At 42.6% G+C, this 20,388-nt stretch overlaps 1 protein-coding gene across 41 annotated transcripts in view; it reads left to right on the plus strand.

Moving 5' to 3' along the window:
* The first annotated feature begins 12,917 nt into the window (after positions 1–12,917).
* Positions 12,918–20,388, plus strand: part of RIMS1 (regulating synaptic membrane exocytosis 1) — a 290,925-nt gene continuing 283,454 nt past the window's right edge. For 35 of the 41 annotated variants that reach the window (XM_052675156.1, XM_052675378.1, XM_052675230.1 and 32 more), the window contains exon 1: positions 12,949–13,369. In XM_052675156.1, coding sequence (XP_052531116.1) covers positions 13,206–13,369 — 164 coding nt within the window. In that variant the 5' untranslated portion in view covers positions 12,949–13,205. Of the gene's footprint in view, positions 13,370–20,388 lie in introns of all 41 variants that reach the window. The other 6 variants (XM_052675135.1, XM_052675167.1, XM_052675308.1 and 3 more) reach the window with 4 other exon arrangements.

The raw sequence follows: 20,388 nt of genomic DNA on the forward strand, positions 1-20,388 counted from the left end.
ACAGGTTATTTGCCATTTCTTTGACAACTATCTCTGGCCCTTAGAAAGAATTATTTTGAAGTTTGATAGCTTTGACTTCTGTTCTTTTTGTTGTTTGTTTTTTTTTTTTTTTTCCCCTTTGTGGTACAGCCACTACATCGAAAACAATGTGGGTTTTTAAATCAAAGTGGAAAAAATATATATTCTTTAACACAAGGCGAGAAGGCTGGTGACAATCTTTTCCAAAGTGCTTGTCAGTGGTTTTTGGGCTGGTTCAGCCCGGTTCTTTGACTGACGGGGAGGAGGGATTTCATGAATCTGTGCCTCCAGAAAAGGGAAACCAAAATCTGTTTCCCCTGAGCAGAAACGATAACAGTGCAGCAAACAGTCTTCTGGGGAATGTAGTTCTTCTCTTCTGGGTCAGGTACCTGGAACTGGAGCATCAGCACCCTAACTGCCAGTGCACTACATGATCTTATGATGTGGAATACCAGTGAACAAAAATCATAAAACCATGACAGAGCTGAAATCTGTATTTGCTATTTACTTGCTGAACAAAGCTTGTCTCTATCACAGTTTTTCACCAGTCTATCTGTATGCTCTAGTACAGCCTTTAAAGGACAACGAGCTACACATGGCTTTTAACCCTTTTCTGTTGCAAGTATAGGGGGCTGTTCAGTCTGACAACCTTTTTTTTTTTTCTTTTTTTTCTTTTTTTCTTTTTGTCTAGTTTCCATCAGCAGCAGCTGGTTGATTTCTCTGGGGTTTTCTTCAGTGCATCTGGGCTGGATCAAGTCACTATAAAAAATTTAACAAACATTACAGGACTGGCTTGAGCTTTTCAAAATAAAGAAATCTCACCTATCTCCAGTCTAGCAAATGTTTTCTTTCCAGACTGTGAACATAGAAGAATATAAAGCATTGAATTTAATGAGATATGAGAATGTAACTTTATTTCTAGTATGTATTAGAAGCAGATCGTGGTTTGACAACACATCGCTTTGTTTCACTCTGCAGTCATAACAAAGTTGTTTTGTTGTGATAGAATATATATTTCTTCATTCTGGACAGTAAATGAGTGAGATTTTAGGCTGTGTCTGAGTTGACAGTGGAATGAAGCAAGCCAGGCTGGCAACTGTGTAGCACGTTCAGTATGATGCTAATTCTGGGGAGGATTATTTAAAAACAAACACCTTACAACTAGTAAGAACATAGGAACTGCCATACTGATTCCAAAGCAAGATTCTTCTAGCCAGTGCCCTGTCTTAAAGAGTGGCCAATGTTTAGGGAAGAATAAGAGCAACATCAGTACTTATTATAGTTTCCTCCAATAATTTTTAATCTTCTTACTGTTTTAGATATAGGGGGTCTTTTGAGCCTTTATCCTTTGTTTACCTAGCAACACTTCATGAATAATTCTTCCACGTACACGTCCAGTCTACCCCGAACTCACCTAAACTTCTTCCGTTCATGACGTCTTTTGCAAGGATTTTTGTAGACCTGGTACCTGATGTGTGAGCAACCAACATCCCCAGCTTCATTTAATGTCTCCTAATGTCCACGGAAAGGACAGTGAATATTTGATCTCTATCCACTTTGGAAACGCTTTTTACAGTTCTGTAGATTTCTGTCACATTCCCACAAATCACCATTTCTGCAGAATCCCAGACCACCAAATCATCAGCTGTACAGAAGCCATGCTGAACTGCTTGATCAGCATCTCTGAATTGCTTTTTAAGCTATAATGTATCCTCTCTTAAATCAGGAGACTATACCCACAGATAGTATTCAAGGATAAGAAATGTGAATTTATCCAGAGGTACATCTGTTTTCTGCCCTGTTCTTTATTCCTTTTCTAAGAGTTCATAGCATTTGATTTATTTTTGACCATTGCTGTGCACTGAGATGATGCTTTCCTGGAACTACTTATCTTAACCCCAAAATCTCTGTCATTCCTGAGTGGTGATGGTCAGGTCGCAGTCCGCTGTTTGATATATGAAGCTAAGATTGTTTTTCAGCATGGCATTTCACAAAACACTCTATTATTCTGTCATGAAGTCATTCTATTGCTCTGTTATAAAGCCTTATAAGATCTTACAGCAACTGTATGGTCAAATCTTGTCCTTGCTAACCTTGATAACTGTATCCTCTGAAAAATTTTAAACCTCATTGCTCACCCCCTTTTCCAGGTCATTCTTAGCTATGCTAAAGCGTGTGCATTGTAGCAGAGAGCTCTGCCAAATTACTCTTCCTTCACAGAGAATTTTCACTTTTTGTTTGATGCCTATGTTTTATTTCTACCTGTGTTTATTCAGCTTGAAGAGAAGGCTAGAAGGAGATCTAGTTGCTATGTTTGACTACTTAATATAGAAAACAAAGAAGCAGACTTGTTTCAGAACCTCACATGGAATGGACCTAACATGCTTATGCTGTTGGGTTTTCACTCTAGAACCTGCTATGCTCAGTCTACTGACGCTGATGTATAAATCACAGAATCACAGAATCACAGAATCACAGAATCACAGAATTGTAGGGGTTGGAAGGGACCTCCAGAGATCATCGAGTCCAACCCCCCTGCCAAAGCAGGTTCCCTACAGCAGGTCGCACAGGTAGGCATCCAGGCAGGTCTTGAATATCTCCAGAGAAGGAGACTCCACCACCTCCCTGGGCAGCCTGTTCCAGTGCTCCGTCACCTCACTGTAAAGAAGTTCTTGCGCACATTTGTGCAGAACTTCCTATGCTGCAGTTTCCAGCCGTTTCCCCTTGTCCTGTCTCCACTCACCACTGAAAACAGTCCGGCCTCGCCATTCTGCCCCCCACACCTTAGATATTTATAGACCTGGATCAGGTCCCCTCTCAGTCTTCTTTTCTCAAGGCTGAACAGACCCAGTTCACTCAGCCTTTCCTCATAGCAGAGATGCTCCAGGCCCTTCACCATCTTCGTGGCCCTCCGCTGGACTCTTTCCAAGAGATCCCTGTCTTTTTTGTACTGGGGAGCCCAGAACTGGACGCAGCACTCCAGATGAGGCCTTACCAGGGCAGAGTAGAGGGGGAGGATCACCTCCCTTGACCTGCTGGACACGCTCTTTTTAATGCACCCCAGAATGCCATTGGCCTTTTTGGCTACAAGGGCACACTGCTGGCTCATGGCCAACCTGTCATTCACCAGGACACCCAGGTCCCAGGGCTCCCCTCCAGCAGGTCATCCCCCAACCTGTACTGGTGCATGGAATTATTCCTCCCCACATGCAAGACTCTACACTTGCTTTTGTTAAACCTCATCTGGTTTCTTACTGCCCAGCTCTCCAGCCTGTCCAGATCTTGCTGAATGGCAGCACAGCCTTCAGGCGTGTCAGCCAATCCTCCCAACTTCGTATCATCAGCAAACTTGCTGAGGGTGGCCATTATCCCCTCATCAAGGTCATTGATGAAGATGTTGAAACTCCATCTTCTGTCTCTCTATTACTCCACTGACTGCAAATGCTTTCTCCTTCACTGCAAATTCATTAATTCTTCACCATTTTCTTCATCTTGATAATCTTCTATTCTGGCGCTTTGTTTTTGTCTTTAGCATGGAGGGTTACAATATTGACTCTAACTGAAGACATTCTTATACTTGTAGAAACATTTTGCTCTATAATTATGCCTTGACCACAAAAAGTGTTTCAACAAATGTAATTCTTATTCTATTTTTAGCACAACAATAAACGCATACTTCTAAATGCTAATTTGAGCCCCAAGTATTGATCTGACACTGACCTCTCCTTTAGGAGTTCAGTGCGTAGTCTCACATACTTAGAGAAAGGGAAAAGGCCAGGTGGAGTTTCATCTTTTCTTCAATATTTCAGGTTTTAAAGGTGATTTGCAATATAATTTGAGAATGTAATTATTTGGCATTGGAATGAGTACTGAAGGCCAACGAGAAGTCATTTTAGAAACACTCTTCAGGCATCTTCAGCCTTCCTTATAAGATTTTCATTTCTGAAACAAGGAAATTTCTATAAACTTCAATACATTGCATTACTATTGTTGCAATTTTGTTGTAACATCAAAACAAGATGATTCAGGTAATTAGCCACTGCTTTAGGTGATACTGTTCCTAATTTTCTCTGTTCATTGTTTGGTATTTCCTTATAACATGTATATGTACCTATAGACTCAGAACAAATCAAGAGAACTATGTATATAAAAGAGAATTTGATGTATAAATAAAATATTGCAGCTTTTAGTAACAAAAATAGTATTTTGAGAGAGAAAACAACTGTTTTGCAGATTTATATTGCAATGAGCACTTTAAATCACCTGTCTTAGCTTACCTGCTTGTTCTGTGTTGCAGTGCATTACAACCATTCAGTCTTTGTTGTGGCTCAGAATACAGCAACTAAGGGAAGACCAAGGGACATACTGCTATTATTCAGCTTGATTAATTTCAAGAGCACCCTAAGATGTGGGAGGCAGATCAATTGTTAGACCATGGAAATGGGATTTGACCTTCTACTATTTTCTCACCACTTCCAGTGATATGCGTGACTTGAATATTGTCACTTATTCAATCTGTACCTCATCTTCTCCATTTATGAAAATGGTACAGTGAGGTGAGAACTGAGTTATGGTCTGCATGATTTTTTTTTTTTCCTTATTTTTTTCCTCCAAGTATGAAATTTGACTGGCAAAAATCCGAATTTTGCAGAACAAGTGATCCCCAAAACGTTAATTTGGGACTTTGTTTTCCAAGCTTTCCCTTTAATACTTTAATAATTGTCTCTTTTATATTGCAGTATTTCCCTTCACAAATGCATTACATTTTTCATTAGTGGTTGCTCTTTCAATAATTTAGTAAAAGAAAAGAATCAAAACAATGTTATCAAAATGAATTTCTATACTGCAGAAACAAAACATTCTATTTTATTTTCAATTTTAGTAACACAGATACTGACACATTTCTGAGAAAGCCTTTCATTTTAATGAAACTACACTTTATTTGAAATCATCAAGTCAGTACAGATATTGGTTTTATGACATCTGGTTGCTCTCACATGTCATCTGACATCTTCCTCTTTCACAGGTAATAATTACATTTCTATTTCTTTCCCTCTGTTTCCTTCTCTGTTGCCCAAACGTATCGCTGCTCTTACAAATACCCTTTCTATTCCACATATTCCAAGTCCTCTTCTCTCAAATTGTCTAGCTAATTAGAATAATAAAGTTAAGCTCAAAGTGACTGTTCCCAGGCTGTGGTTAGCTTGAATATTGCAGTTTCCCTTTCAAACTCAAAAGGGTTTGTGTGCTTAAAGCTTATTCTTTTTTTTTTTTTTTTTCTGATCATATCCATTGGATAATTAAAGATATTTTCTTGTGCAGACTTTGTGTCATTACTTTTTAAGGCAAACTGATCTACCAGTTTGTGTCCGCTTTATTAATGTTGACTTTCTTTCAAAGCATGTTGCTATATATGAAAAGAGATGCATGAGAAATGTGTATTATTTTATATCTTCCAAGTGGGAATATAATGTAAGACAAAACTTGCCATGGTGCATACTCCAATGCAGGGATGTTTTTGGAGGATGACCCCTTTCCTTGCTCACTGCAACCATCTTACCTGCTGCTCCTTTATGGCCTGTCTGGGGAATCAGGTGTTTATTGCCAATTAGAGTTGATAAAACAGCAGGAGTTTCTCAGATTCTCTACACAAGAGTATTTCTGGACTGCTGGCAGCTGTTGTAGGACTTCTTGGCGACATGTACGGCATTAGTGTGCTAGACATTGTTCATTTAGATCTTACCCTTACTTCACTGTCTGCTGCAATCACGGTGTAAAGCATTCAAAACTTTTAAATATTTTCTTCTGAAGAAAAAATAATGGTAAGGTAATTTAGTTAGAAGCAAATGCATTAAAAAAATGCTGTATGTTGCAATGCAGTGTTCATTATATCTGAGAGCTACTTTACTAGTACCATTAGAACTGATCAGTAGAACAATTGGAGCAACAGTAACACCCTTATTCCAAAAAGATATGGTCTATGATTGTAGAAAAGGTGGTATTACTTCAATGTTTTTGGAATTATTATTTTTCTGATTGCCAGATTGCTGAGCAAGAGAATTGGGCTTTGTTTTTTTTTATCTAATGCTGCTCGGTCTGACAGAAGTAAAAAGATACTACAGCTTATCGTCCTTTTTTGCAGTGGCTTTATGCAGACTTCACCTGAACTGAATGGAGTTCAATCTGTCTTTGTTATCAGATTTAGACAATACAGTCAGCAGACAAGGAAAAGCAGATGATGCCTTTTTTTCTTCCTCTGGGAGTTGCGGTATCAGTTCTATCATTTTTACACTTCTTCCTAGTTAAAGGAGTAAAAATGCAAACCGATCTCAGTACTTTGGAGAATGTTGTACTTAAAACCTCATTAATATTTTTGGAATAAAAAACCACATTTAGACAGTAGTCAGACTGAATAAGAATTGACTCATAACAGATTCAAATCAGATATGAGTTTGCAAATGCAGTGTTGCACCTAAAAGGATTCATGATTTGGAGCCTCACAGACAGAGCATCACGTCATGGGGGAGGAAGGTGACAGTTCCTGTTTATGCAGTTTTGGCGAGTTGTACCTGAAGAATGGCTTGATTCTTTTTTTTTCTTTTTTCTGGAAACTGCCAGTCCAGAAATACACAGCTAACCAGGAGGGAGCTGAGAAGAGAAAAAGGGAATAACTGGAGACCTATGGAAGTGGAACTGGGTTTCTGGTCTAGTTTTTAAGAAAGCCCACCTATGCAATCACAGGTTTTCTGTCACCTTTCTGGTGATACTTGAATCTTTTGACTACTCTCAAAAAAGAGGTCTTAAACCACTGAGCTCCAACACCCTGATAAAGGGGACTCTGATTTGTTATATATATATCTCACAGTGTATTTTTATATACATATATATATGTAAATTATTTTTAAAAAGACCAAGACTACTTTAAAGGTGTTGATTACTACAGTATGTAGGTACTCATTATAAACTGTGTAATAACAATTTTTGTCCAGAACATGTCCTGAAATCCTTTCTTGACATGAACTTGCTTTGCTCTAGTGTTTTTTCTGCTGCCTTGAAAAAGATTGTTTTATTTTGTTCTCGTGCTAGAACTAACTTTGATCTTCTCTTTCTTAAAATACTGTACTGCTCCCAAACTTCAAAAATTAAAAACTCGTGAATCAGATTCCAAAACAAAAAAGTGTTCATGAAAAATCATGCAGTGATAACAAAGCAGATTTTGCTGTGATGTTGGACTCTCTTTAAATGTTTTAAATTCCTTCAACTGCCTCTTGAGTGACAGAGAAGTCACAGTGCCCCAGTTCTCCTAACCCATTGTGAAAAATGACTCTAAGCCCTTGATGCTGCAGTACATTTCATCTTTCAGAACTGTCCCTCAAGCATCAAACCCTCTCAAGCTGACTGAAAAACTCTTCTACAGCTTTCATTATCCTCAGCATCCCATGAGTCTGACAAACAGCCCTTCTAAGGGAAGGAACAAGGAAATGGAGAGTCTTGACTGCTTACAACTAGGCTACCAAAAAAAAAAAAAAAAAAGCTTGGAAAGAAAGTATTGGTGGAATTAAGAAATATGGAAGATGGGCTTTCTACAGTATGAAAGAAAGATATGGAATGACAGAAAGATTCTAAGAGAGAAGGAGGCATGGAACCATAAATAAAGAATTCAACTGTCATGTATGGGGCATAGGAATATGAAGCATCAGTGAGAAAAGGAGGAGAGAACAAAGGAAAATATATGAAAGATGGTGATGAATATACAAATACTACCTAGCTAAGGTTCAGACTTTGGAATTGAAAGACTGTCAAACAATGGTAGGTATGTATAAATATTACAAGATGAAAAATAAGAATATTTTACGGGTAGCACTTAATAAATGTATGCACAGCATACATTTAATAAGTATACAATACAATAAATACATTACAATACAATAAATACAATACAATAAATGTATTGCACAAGCAATGACGTCTGAAATAACTGAAGATCTTACTACAACCCTTCTGAAAAGCGTAACTTTAATTCTCTGCTATTCTGCAAAAATGATTTTTGTTTCAGAAGAGAAGACAGATCCTTAAAACGTAAAACTTTCATACAAAAAACTTTGCTGGAAAATAAGAATTAACCAAATTATGGGGTTATGAAGATCTCTGAAAACTACAATATAAGAAGTTTAGACATGCTTTTAAGCTAAACTCAGTGAAATCTGGAGTTGCACAAGTGTTCACATACACCATGTATTGTGAAACTATTGACTCTCTAGGTCGTACATTTGGAGTAAATGCTGCTAACTTCTATTCAGCTAAGACTTTTGTGAGTTTCAACTATGTTACTATGCTTAATTCACTGGGAAGTTAAGGAAAATTGAATGAAAAATGGTGTTCATGAATATATAGAATTCTTCCTTCTATAACTCCCCACACAGGCTCTCCTATTAAACATTCAGTGCTCCTGCCAAATTTAGCTTAACTTATTTCCAAAGTAGTCCAGCTTGCACAGTCATTCTTCTGAACAAGAGTTTGGTAGTTAGTAAAAATTTTTCTCTACAGGTTGCCAACTTCATAGCATAATTATCTTCTCACACAGGTAGCAAGTCAGTTTCATTTCCTGATAACAGAAGCTGAACTTAGTGCAGAACAAATATATATTATTAATTCTAGTAATTCAGAAGACTTTTAATTCAGAGAACAAATAGAAATGTTACAAGGAGAATTGACAGATGAGCAACGGAAGACTTTATAACTTTCACTTAGTAAGAACTACTAAGTTTTTCTTTTAATCACATATACCATGGTAGTGGTTGGCTTCTCTAGATAGCACAGTTTAAGAAAGTAGCTTACCAACAGCTGTGTTTGCATACCTTTTCTAGATTTCACAGTATTCTTCTCTATGTATGACCTCAGAGAAATTGAGGTAATAGGATGCATCTCGGCGATAAAACTTTGGGTATTACTGGGCAGAGGGCATTCTTACTAACCAGGCAATGAAATTCTCTTCAAAGCTCAAATGTATCATTTTGTCTTGAGGATGTGCTGTATTGAAGTAGACTGGCTTTCCGTGCATCTTTGGTTGGATGGCAATGCCAAATATTTCATCTTTACAAAGCAAAAATGGGCAAATAAAAAAATGACCACTCAGGGTTTGAAGTATTTAGCAGTAAAAACGGAGTATCCTCTTGTAGCCTGATGAAAAATGAGATATGGTTTTATGGTTTCTTCTGTATTACTCTCTAGAGAACTCTACTTTTGTCAACAGGTTCTAGGCTAGTTCAGCCCATGACTAATGGGTCATGACTAATAGGATGGAGAGACCCATGGACCCACACCCCAGGGGAGGGGGAAAAAGGGGAAATGGTAGGGAGATGGTAGGGAGGTGGGCCTAAAAGCAGAACAGCTGCAACAAGCTCAGGGAGAAATCTAATTTGCTAAATATGATATCAGAATGTGAGATAACACAATATAATACAATATAATTGGAATTTAAGCTAATAAATCAAATAAAATGAGAGTGAGAGTGTCCAAAACTAAAGGCCTTACTCTAATGCTGAATGCGAGATGGCTAGAGTGCACACAAAAAGACGAGCAGTAAAAGAAGGCAATGTCTTGTGACTTGTGAGCAGTTTTATCTTTCCCTCTAAATGGAAAACGAAAATGGAACAGTGAAGGCCTTCTGGGGTGTATAGTTCTTCCCTTCTGAGAACCAGGTAACCTGAACTAATGACAACCCACAGAATTGGAGCATTAACTTTTTAACTCCCCTTGCGTTACATGATGTTATGATGTGGAATACCAATAACCAAAAATCATAAAACCATGACAACATTCTTTGTGCAAAAATGTATAAAATAATGTAATATTATTTGTTGTGCCTAAGATGTAGCAGACATTAGAAAAAGCACTGCTGGCAATTTAGAGAGGTGATCTTTGCCTTCTATTCTGTTGAAGCCATACATGGAGTGCTTGGTCTAGTTCTGGATTCCCCAGTACAAGAAAAATGTGGTCGTGCTGAAATGGGTACAGGGAAGAGCTGTGAAAATGGTTAAAGGGCTTGTCATAAAAGGAAAGGTTGAGCGAGTTAAGGCGTTTCAGCCTGAAGAATTGGAGGCTCAAGGGATCTTATTAATTTGAATGAATATCAGATGGAAGGTGTAAATAAGATGGAGCCAGGCTTTTTTCATCGGTGTCCACTGACAGGAAAAAAGGCAATGGATGTATATTTAAACACCAGATGTTTTGTTTGAACATTAGAAAACATTTTTATACTGTGGGAGTGGTTGAACATTGAAGTAAATCACCCAGAGAGTTTGTGGGACCACCACCCTTGGAGATATGCAAAACCCAACTGGAAATAGTCCTCAGCAACTTGTTCTAACTGAGTTTGCTTGAGCAGGGAGGTTAGACCAGATCATATAAAGAGTTCCCTTCCAAACTAAACAATTCTATGATTCTGATTTTCAGTAACTGAATTCTATTCACACTATTTCCTCTTTTTTTTTTTTTTTTTTTTCCAATTACTCCCCAAAAGCTTTCAGCTTTTCCCTTTAAGTTACGAGAAAATATATATGAATATATGAAGTCCCCTTACACTTTTTCTATTTATTTGGTATTCAGCATACAGCACTATTCATGTGCTTGACCCAACGTACAGCAATTAACAAAGTAATACAGAACAGACACACACGACTGTGTCAGTAATTAATAAGCAAAAAGGTAAGTAGGATAACTTAACCTCCTGTAATATTCTCTTCAAAAACTATCATGAAGACACTTGATTCTTACAGACTTAGATCACCAGTATTTTTTTAGTTGGCTTTAAGGCTGTGACTCAGAAACACCGGGGCTGCAGTGAAATAGTTCTTGCAGTTGCTTTGCTACATCTTTTAAATGGAGTGTGCAGGCCCAAAGCATCTGAAAGACTGTGGTCTGTGTATGGATACATGCAACACCATAATCTTTAAACCTAGTGTTACAGTTCCAGATATTTCATGTTTTAGTTCTGTGTGATGCACAACAGATGCTAAGGTGGTATCTCACCTTCCTGCTCCCTTTGGTTTTGAGTTAGCTGCCATACTTTTGCTTGTTGGAAATGAACGGATAAATTGTTTAACATCAGACTGTAACAGGAAGGCAGCCTTCCCTGCTGGTCACAGATGGCAGAAAGTGATTTTATTGATTTGCTAGTACACAGCTTGGTTGACTGCATCTATAAGTAATAATGTGGCCAGACCCTGGAAGAAATCACCACATGACTTATTGGAGGGTCTGTTTCCTTAACTGAGTGTGACATTATGGTATTCACCAGTTCTTCGTTGTGCTTTACTAACACCACTTTAATCTCTCTGAGCCATCTGTTGGTCATTCAAGTTTGTTTCATTCATGTGCTGGAAGAGTTGAGACTTTCAGAGTTGATGGAAAAGGCTGAATTTACCCATTATAACTCAAAAGTTCTACTGGTCACAGTAGTACTTATTTTTTCTTTTTCTTTTTCTTTTTTTTTTTCTTTTTTTTTTTTTTCTTTTTCTTTTTAATTATGTTGCTGAACTGTTTGGTGCAGAAAATCTCTTGGGAGGATACAAGCAGATGGTCACAGTAATTCTTCTCAAATTCCATGGGTCATGAAGGTTCATAGCTCTCAGATTTGTGTGAAAGATAGTAGTGTGGCTAGCTGAAAAGTGGTCTCTCTCCCTATTGCAAACCTAGCAAGTTTGGCAGCAAGAAGCATTAAGCACTGCTAGGACAGATTTTTTTTTCCTTTGGTTCATACCCATCTCTAGAAACCAGAGCTGTTTCCATGCTGTGACCTCGACAGAAACATGACTGAGAGGTCTTAATGTGCTAGAAGTAGTTCACATCTTATTTGAAAGTTCAGTTTTCTTCGTATTTCAGCTTTGCATGTCCAACTATTCACAGATAGACTTGTGCTCAAACAAGGGGCTTTTCAGAGCTACAGGGATGGGTTTAGGGCCAGTGGATTACAGGTAATCAGTCCCTTCCAACAGAAGGGCTGCTGAATTGGTTACCAGCTCCTCCAAACCAAGTTTCTCAAAGCTGGTAGATTAGAAACTGGTAGGGGAAGGTGTCTGAATCTAGAATAATACTTTGTTTATTGTGCCCTTCCTTTTCAATTGACCAATGCACCGTGGCATGTTTCATGGCCATTTTGGTGGGTTTCATCTATGAAAAAATTGGTCAGAGTGATCTAGAGGAGAGTTGAGAGAGACAGGCAGGGAACCGCTGCCGCGGGTGCCACTTGCTGCAGGAAGTATAGAAAGTGCTCTCGTCTCGGATCCTACGAAGGGATGGTGGATCGGTCATGGCGCTGCCTCGGGGTGACGAGTGTGCAGCTGGAGCTGAGGCAAGCATGGCTGATGTGCGAGAGAGCGGCGGCTCGGCGGCAGCTGGGTGGCCCGCAGCCTCGGGCCGCCCCGCGGAAAGCCGGCGGCACAACTCCTCGGCGGCCGCTCCGTTTCCCTGGGTGCCTCCCGCTTTCGGTGAGACAGCGGTCCCGGTGGGGACCGGAGCGAGCTCCCGACCCCGCCTCGAGAGGCGGACACCTGCGGGGGCACGCGAGGAGAGAGGCAGTGCCGGGGCGGCGGGAAGAGCGAGGGGAGCGGGGGACGGCGGCGCCGGCGCTCCGGCTCTGGCACGGCCGCCTGGGAGGGAGGCAGCGGCGGCGCGCCTCGGACTCCGCCTAAGCGGCCCCGAGCTCTCCTCCCTCTTCGCGGCGCCGAGCTCTCAGGAGCGGAGCATCGCATCGCTTCGCATCGCATCGCATCGCTTCGCATCGCATCGCGGCGGCGGCACCCGCCCCTCCTGGCCGGCCCGCGGCGCACACCGCCTCCCTGCCTCTCTCCGTCCGCACGCAGCCCCGCCGGCGGCCATCGGGAAGCCCCTGCACCGCGGCACCCCCGCCCCGCACGCCCACCGCCGGGAGGATGGGCTGCGGGCGACGGCGCGGCGGCCCCCGAGCTCCGTGAAGCCGCGGAGACAAAGGGAGCGAGCGGCGGCGCAGCCGGGCTGGGGTGGATGCGAGCAACCATGAAAGGCTGCGTCTCCGCCTCCTCCTCCGCTGCTGCCAGAGAGCTGCTGGCCGCCGCCGCTCGGAGGACTACACTGTGAGGGGGGGCGGAGGAGAGCCGGCGGGGCTTGCCTCGCCGAGGCAGAAGGTATAAGGGAGAGGCAGAGATAAAATGTCTTCTTCGGCGGGGCCCCGCGGCCCTCGGCCACCCACGGTGCCCCCCCCGATGCAGGAGCTGCCCGACCTGAGCCACCTGACAGAGGAAGAGAGGAACATTATCATGGCAGTGATGGACCGGCAGAAAGAGGAGGAAGAGAAGGAAGAGGCCATGCTCAAGTAAGCAGACGCCCGTCATTCATTCATTCGGTCGCTCATTCATACGCCGCTCGCGGGCGGGCGGGAGCGGGCGCTGCCACGGCCGGAGCTGGCCGCTGCCCGGGGCAGCCCCGCGGGGCCCTGCCCGGCACGGAGCTGCCGAGCCGCGGCCTCGGCCCCTGACTTCCTCCTGCCCGCGCCCGGGCAGCCCCTCCCGAAGCGGCGCTGCCCATGGGGGAGCCCGGCGCCTCCGGACGGAGCGGGACGGAGCGGGACGGCGGTCCTCCTCGCCCCCAGGGAGCGGGACAGCGGAGGGCGGGTGGAAAGCCCCACTCGGGGGCGAGGCGTGATCCCTTCGGGGTCCCCGCGACCCCGCCTCTTCCAGGAGGGGCCGCTGGGTGGGGTTGCCCGGCTCACCGGAGCGGCCGTGCTGCCCCCGACTGGCCTGGTCTCGGTCTCGGCCGTCTCCCTCCGCACGGCTCAGGGCTCCGGCCCCGGCGGCTGCCCCGCCCCGCGCCCCGGCCCCCCGCGCGGCAGCGGCTGCGAGCGGCTCGCTGTGGGAGCGGCTCGCGGTGGGGACGGCGAGGCGTTCGTAACTAGGAAATCTATGTAATTAGTCGCGCTGCTCATCGCAGAGGGAAGCGTGCCTGCGTGCTGGCGGGACGGAGCGGGCTCGGACTCTCCGGCCGCACAGAGGGGTGTCGGTAGGTGCCACGTTTGCACATCAGGTCCCTGGCACTTCTGAAGCTTCGCTCCCTCTCGCCCTTCACCCTTGCCAAGAAACACATGTGACCACATTTTCCAGCCTCCTCCGTCAAGAGGTGGCTTCAAACGTAACATTGCCCGCAGTGAGCCATGAGGATAAACAGGTTGAAGCTGTCGCCTGTGGAGGGAGGTGTCAGGTTGGAGGGGGCCCTGGGAAGCCTGGTCTGGTATTGAATGTGGAGGTTGGTGGCCTTGCCTGCGGTGGGGGGGTTGGAGATCCACAATCCTTGAAGTCCCTTCCAACCCGGGCTATTCTGTGAGGCTGGGATCTGCTCCCCAGCTCCCCATCAGGCCTGCTCTCTTGCTAATGGCTGTGGCAGGTAGGTGAGGGCAGTGTACGCAAAGACCCGGGTGACCCAGGCCCTGGGTGGCAGGAGGTGGGTCCCCGCCTTGCTGCCTGCCCAACACACCGCTGTGCTCAGCAGGGCCGCTCCCAAGGCGGCACCCGCTCTGGGTGCTTTCGGCAGAGTCAGAAATACCCAGTGACACGGCACGGCTGCACCAGCTGATGGGGCTGCCTCATCTCCTCGGGCTCCTGACTTCTGCCCTCACATGCTGCATTCCGATTTTGCCTCTGCTCTTCCTCATGGGTCTCCTGCTCTAAGTTCTGCATGGGCTGCCGGAGCTGAGGGCAGCAGCATAAGCTGGGCCCAGCGCTGCGTCTCGCAGTGAGAATGTGAGGCTGGGAACGTGATGCTGGGGTCTCGGCTTGGGACAGCGGATGTGGGTTGCTGCTCCTTACCCTGCGGTGTGGCTCTCTCTGAGATGTGCTTTGTGGAGACACATTGTTTTCGTCAATGTGGTGAAATGTGAGCAATGGCTTCCTCTTTAGATTCTATTTATCAGAAGAAAATTAAATGGAGAAATAGTTCAAAGGCTTTAAGCTACATTTATCCTTCTCCCATTTCTTCCAGAACAGCTACTTCCCTATAAATATTTAGCTTGTATTCCTTGAAGAAGATTACTGGTTCTGTGGTGCTGTAGAGCAATACTGTAAATCTTACAGTCGCTGCAAGAATGAACTTTTGTCAGTTGAGATGGTAATTTCTCAGCCTTGTTCTTGTTAACGTGGGGTAGAGGATAAATTTTTTTTTTTTTTTCTAAGTTATGCTCTTCTTTCATACTGGTATTTCTGAATTCTGGACTAATACTTCCTTTCCTGTGAAATTATGGGAATCTTTAGGGGTTTCACTGAGCGAACCGGGATACATTAAATATGATTTTTAAAGAGGTAAAAAATTGCAGTTTGTGAATTCATCTTGAAATTACTTGACACTGTCTTCTCAGATTTGTGATGTTCAAAGGTTTGTTTCTTACAACAGTTTTTGCAGTTCATAGCAATGACCATCCAGGCCTGAGAAATTGTGATTTTAAGTATACATCTATATTTCTTTAAAGGAAGAGTCGGAAATTTATTGAAAGTACATTGGGAAACTTGTAAACCTTAAAATCAGACAACTGGCTTACAAATTAGATCATGGCAAACAGCTGGATTACTATTGGCAATTACATGGATCCATTGTGATCCATATGGCAATCATATGGATTACGATTTGGCTATTATAGAGAACCAGTAGATTTTGAAATCATTTACCTTTTATTTATGCTGAGAACTTAATTCCTTTCTGGGACATGAGTTGGACACATCTTTCCAGAGAGTAACCTTCTTAGGCTGACTTTTGAGACAGTAACAATTTTTTGGAGGCTTGTTATAAATACAAAGTGATTCTACTGGATGACACGGCTATGTTATAAAAGTCACACATTGTCACGTTCTCTTCCTATTATCTTCAGTAAAAGTTGTTCCAATTTTCCAAATGTCTCCAGCTGCCACTTTAAACCACCTGCAGGTACACGTTTCTTCCAGTAACACCCACCTACATATCTGGAATATCCCTTGGAAGTTAAGGGACCTTAATACTGATCTGTATTGCTAACTAGGCTGCATTCAGCTCTCAGTGGAGCAGAAGTCTGTTACGTGCTGCCTCAGGCATCACGAGGGTGAGAGAGGGGGCAGTGTTTCTTGTGTGTTATGGTTGTCCTGATAGGAAAACAAGTTTCTACAACACTTTCCAGCATTCCTTATAGCAGAAAACTGTAAGGAAAAATTACCATTTACTTAAACTATTGTATTCCTCAGCTGATAGTCATAGCATTGCAGATCCAAGGAAATTTGAGCTGCTGCTTTGAGTAGATTCTGTGGTCTTCAAGAGAAGGGATTAGGGTCATCAGTGAAGAGACCATATCCTTCTCCTCTAGGTCTGTACCTCTCTGGCTTCCTAGGCCCATTTCTGATTCTGAGCTAAAAGCACTGTAAAATCCTGCTGCCAGTTCATGCTGACATCAGCATGCACTGCAGCATGCCAGCTTGGGAGCAGGGTGCTCCTGCAAGGAACAGGACAATGTACGATGAAATACTTTCTGTGCTTGCTCTGGGGGTGTGGCAGAAATGCATCTTTCAGTTCAAAACCTGCATGTCTTTTTCCAGAAGCTTGCACTGTCAGTTTGTTGACCTACTGAGTTTCCTTCAATAGTCTGGGGCTGAAGAAATTTGTCAGGCCCTTAGGACAAAGGCAGGCAAGTTGTATGGTGCAATTTTTTTTTAATCTTTTTTCCTCCTATGTGTTCCTGGTCAATGGCAGAGACCTTGTCATCCCTTCATCCTTACAACATCAGATTTCAAACCACAGTATGTAGGATTTGTGGAAGGGGAACATTCTGTAATCTTGATATGTTTAGTATCTTGGAGCAATGTGCTTGAGGAGTTAAGGTTTTTGTGAAAGTTCCCCCTTTTGCTTTCTTATGAACAACTTCACCTTACCAATGAAGAACACTTTACTAATATTAGCCAATTGCCTTGAAATTAGTGTTGCATCTAAAGGCATCAGCATTTTTGCACCATGTCACTAGGTGCTCTTGAGAATAGTTATGCTTGTGTGCAGTGAAGTGTAGTCCCGGCCTGGTATATAGCTCTGGAGACTCAAATCCACACAAACAGTTTGATGCTTACCTGGCACAATGTAGAAACTGAGGCACCTTGAGTGCACTTCACAGATCTTTCTGTAGTGGTGCAGCAGAGAAGTTGGTTGTCCCTGCATGTCCAGAGCTTATATAGCTCCCAAGCATGTGCCTTAGCTGCAGGCATGTCTGCTGCCTGACTTAGGCCTAAGCCCATTAGGGAGTCACAAACTACACTGTCACATGCTCAAGTCCTCCGAAAGAGCTGATTATTATACAGTGCGTGTATAGTGCATATTGATATTCAACCATTAACTCAAAATGACAATATAGCAACACGTAGGTGATAGGTGGAGTAACTGCTTCTTTCTACTTTAAGTGCTAATAGCCTGATGGCTAGAAAGTGGTTGCCTAAACCAAGCACACTTCCCAGTCTGAAGAAACTCTGTCCTACAGAAGTGCCATTCTGGTATTGCTCAATAGTTTGGCTCCTTGTATGGAGAAGAATGAGAAGTTTATGAGCTCGGGAGCCTAACTCAGTAGTGAGCCTGATAGAGCTCTCCTTGCAAGTGAAGCTCTCATGCTACATTCATCTGGTTACCCAGGGCTATTAAGCCTTTTTTAGAAGAGTCAGAATAGTTGAAAGGACTGAGAGCTCTGGGAGGAGAAGGAGGTCCTTCTCCTTCCAGCTTCACAGTGATAACATCAGATCTTGGGGATGTCTGATCATTCTGGTCTCCAGCAATTCTGTCAATTGGAGCGTGATCTTTCAGACCTATGCTTCCACTGTTCCTGCACTGTTTGTGAAGGACAGTGGTAGAATGTGTCACAGCCTCCCCTGCAGACTCATTCACATAAAAAGCATTCTTTCCTGTTCTATGTGGGTAGGTAATACTGAAGCTGAAAGAGGTTTGAGTTGAGTGGTTAATGTTTCTAGCCTGAAGTACAGATGTAGAATGGTTGACTCTTTTGTGACTAACAAATTATGGGGATGCAAGAGAAGGAATTTTTTCAATGAGGATAAAGAAAGAAACAAACAGTCATTTACAAAAATGAAAAAAAAAAACCCCACCAAAAAACCAAACCAAAACCCAACCCAACAAACCAGACAATTTTTTTAAGGAAAAATAGATTGAAAATTTCAAGTGTACATTCAAACATTAGACAGCCTGTGACAACTATATTATTTGTATGTACAAGGTACCTTGAAGATAAATAACGCTAGGGAGTATGCAGCAAATTTCAATCATAGACAAATCACAGAACTGCATATGCTTATATGGATGTACTTAAGCTTAAATTTGCTTATGTGCAATTGTGTGCTTTGTCTCACTGGGTTAGTTAAGTACTATGTGCAGAACATGAGAGCTGTGAACACATAACTGAGCTCCAGTTCTGTTCAGCTTTGGGCTTTCAGAGCCCAAAAGAATCATACACTGCATGGATAGCCAGAGTACTTCTCTCCTTGTGGAAAAGTAGCTTATCCAAGGAGGAACAACTGTAACTCAGTGTTAGATGGATTTAATAAAAATAAATTAGAAAAAGCTTCCTAACTACCATGGCAGTAATTTTTTGGAGCAACTTTAAGTGGAGGCAAAAACTCTTGCTACACCTCTGATGGGATTTAAGAAGAAGGTGGAAGAGATCATTTTTCATTGTATTGGCAATAGTTGGAAACTTAACTCAGGGGCTTGGACATTTTGTTGAACTTTTATAACTCTAGTTGAGTATCTCTAGAAGAGAAGCTAACAGGCACTCAAAATGATCCTAGCTTTTGAGAGTTGTTTCAAGAATTGCTATGGGAGTGGCAGTTAACAATTAGGGAAAAGGTGATTTTAACACCCAATTTTGACCATCTAGTATGGTGCATAATCTTGATTTTAGTAGAATTCAGGGGTATTGGAGCTGCTCTATTCTTAGGGCTGCTAAATTCTGAAGTTAGTTGTCTTTGCTTAGAATCTGATGTGATGAGAGAGGTTTCAAAATAGGCCATATAATTTCCTGTGTGCAACCAGAAGCTTCCATGCTGAACTACCAGCTACATAACTGGAGTTGAACAGATTGGCCAAGAGGCATGTGCTCTTAACCAATTTCCTGGAGATTGTTTCCTTCTCCATTTCTAACATTTGGACTATACCTAATATTGGCAGAAAACACTGAATACTGCTTGAAGCACAGTGGCAACTGCTGCCACCTTCATTTTATATTCTATTTACAGGTAAATAGGGACCTAGTGGTCCATGAGCATCTTAGCCTGAATGGTGTAAACCTGCTGATGTTAATTCTACTTCCGTAAGCATGAGGAAAAGAAGAAGTAACACCATTCTTCATCCTTTCTGTTGAAACTGGGACACTTGGCAGAAATGAAAGCAAGAGTCATAGGGCCATCATGAGGAAGACTATACTATCTTTAGGATGTAGCTTCTTAAGTCTATCTTTAATCCCACTGAGAAGACAAAAGAAGAATCAAGAGTTCTGGGAACTGCTTGTGCATTTGAAAGCAAGGAACGAGAGGATAAAATAGATAAACAGTATAGAAACTCCTTTGTTGTTGCTTATTCTTCCTGTGGTCCCGTGAATTTCACTTTTCCTTCTTTCATCAAAGGAGACCAAATTGCATTGGATGGGGGGCTGCAAGGAGAATATTCATGGCTTTCAGGAAATTTCATAGGATTGGTAGCATTTTTTTTAAGCAGGATGGTGAACTGAGTAGTACAAGGAGACTACTATATGCAGTCAAAATGTGTACATACAACTGCATATAGTCATGGTAATTACAGGACAATCATAGGCCATTCTTCCACGGGCCATCTCATGAGCGAGGCAGGAGAAGGAGACTGTCAGCAGACAAGAGCAAAGTTTTAGGGATTTCCTTAAATCCTTGGAGGAATAGGAGGTGAGAGGGGGTGAGAGGCAGCAATAAACACTCCCACCTTGTAAGAGTGGACTTCAGATCTGTACGTGCTGAAATTTGGGAAGGCCTGGGGTGCGAACTTTCATCCAGAGTTCTTTTCTGATACCTTTTTCAGTGGGTTTATTGAAGTTGACAGGACTTTTTCTGTGTGTGTGTGTCTTCCCACAAAGAACTCCACAAGAATCCCCCCATGCTTCATGTCTGGCTTTGTCATGTAGAAAGCATGACATTGCACAGATACCTTCTGACACAGTTGTAATAAATCTAGATCTTAAAAGGAACTGTATGGAAGATTGGTGTGGTTTGGGGTTTGTTGTTTTTTTTTTGGACAGTAGCAGTGTTCTCTGAGGGAGAACACCATTAAGAGGCTTTTGAAATTCTGAAATACAGAGAAACAACTAAC

The sequence above is a fragment of the Tympanuchus pallidicinctus genome, unplaced genomic scaffold, assembly GCF_026119805.1.
Source record: "Tympanuchus pallidicinctus isolate F22 unplaced genomic scaffold, pur_lepc_1.0 scaffold1, whole genome shotgun sequence".
Lineage (NCBI taxonomy): Eukaryota > Metazoa > Chordata > Aves > Galliformes > Phasianidae > Tympanuchus > Tympanuchus pallidicinctus.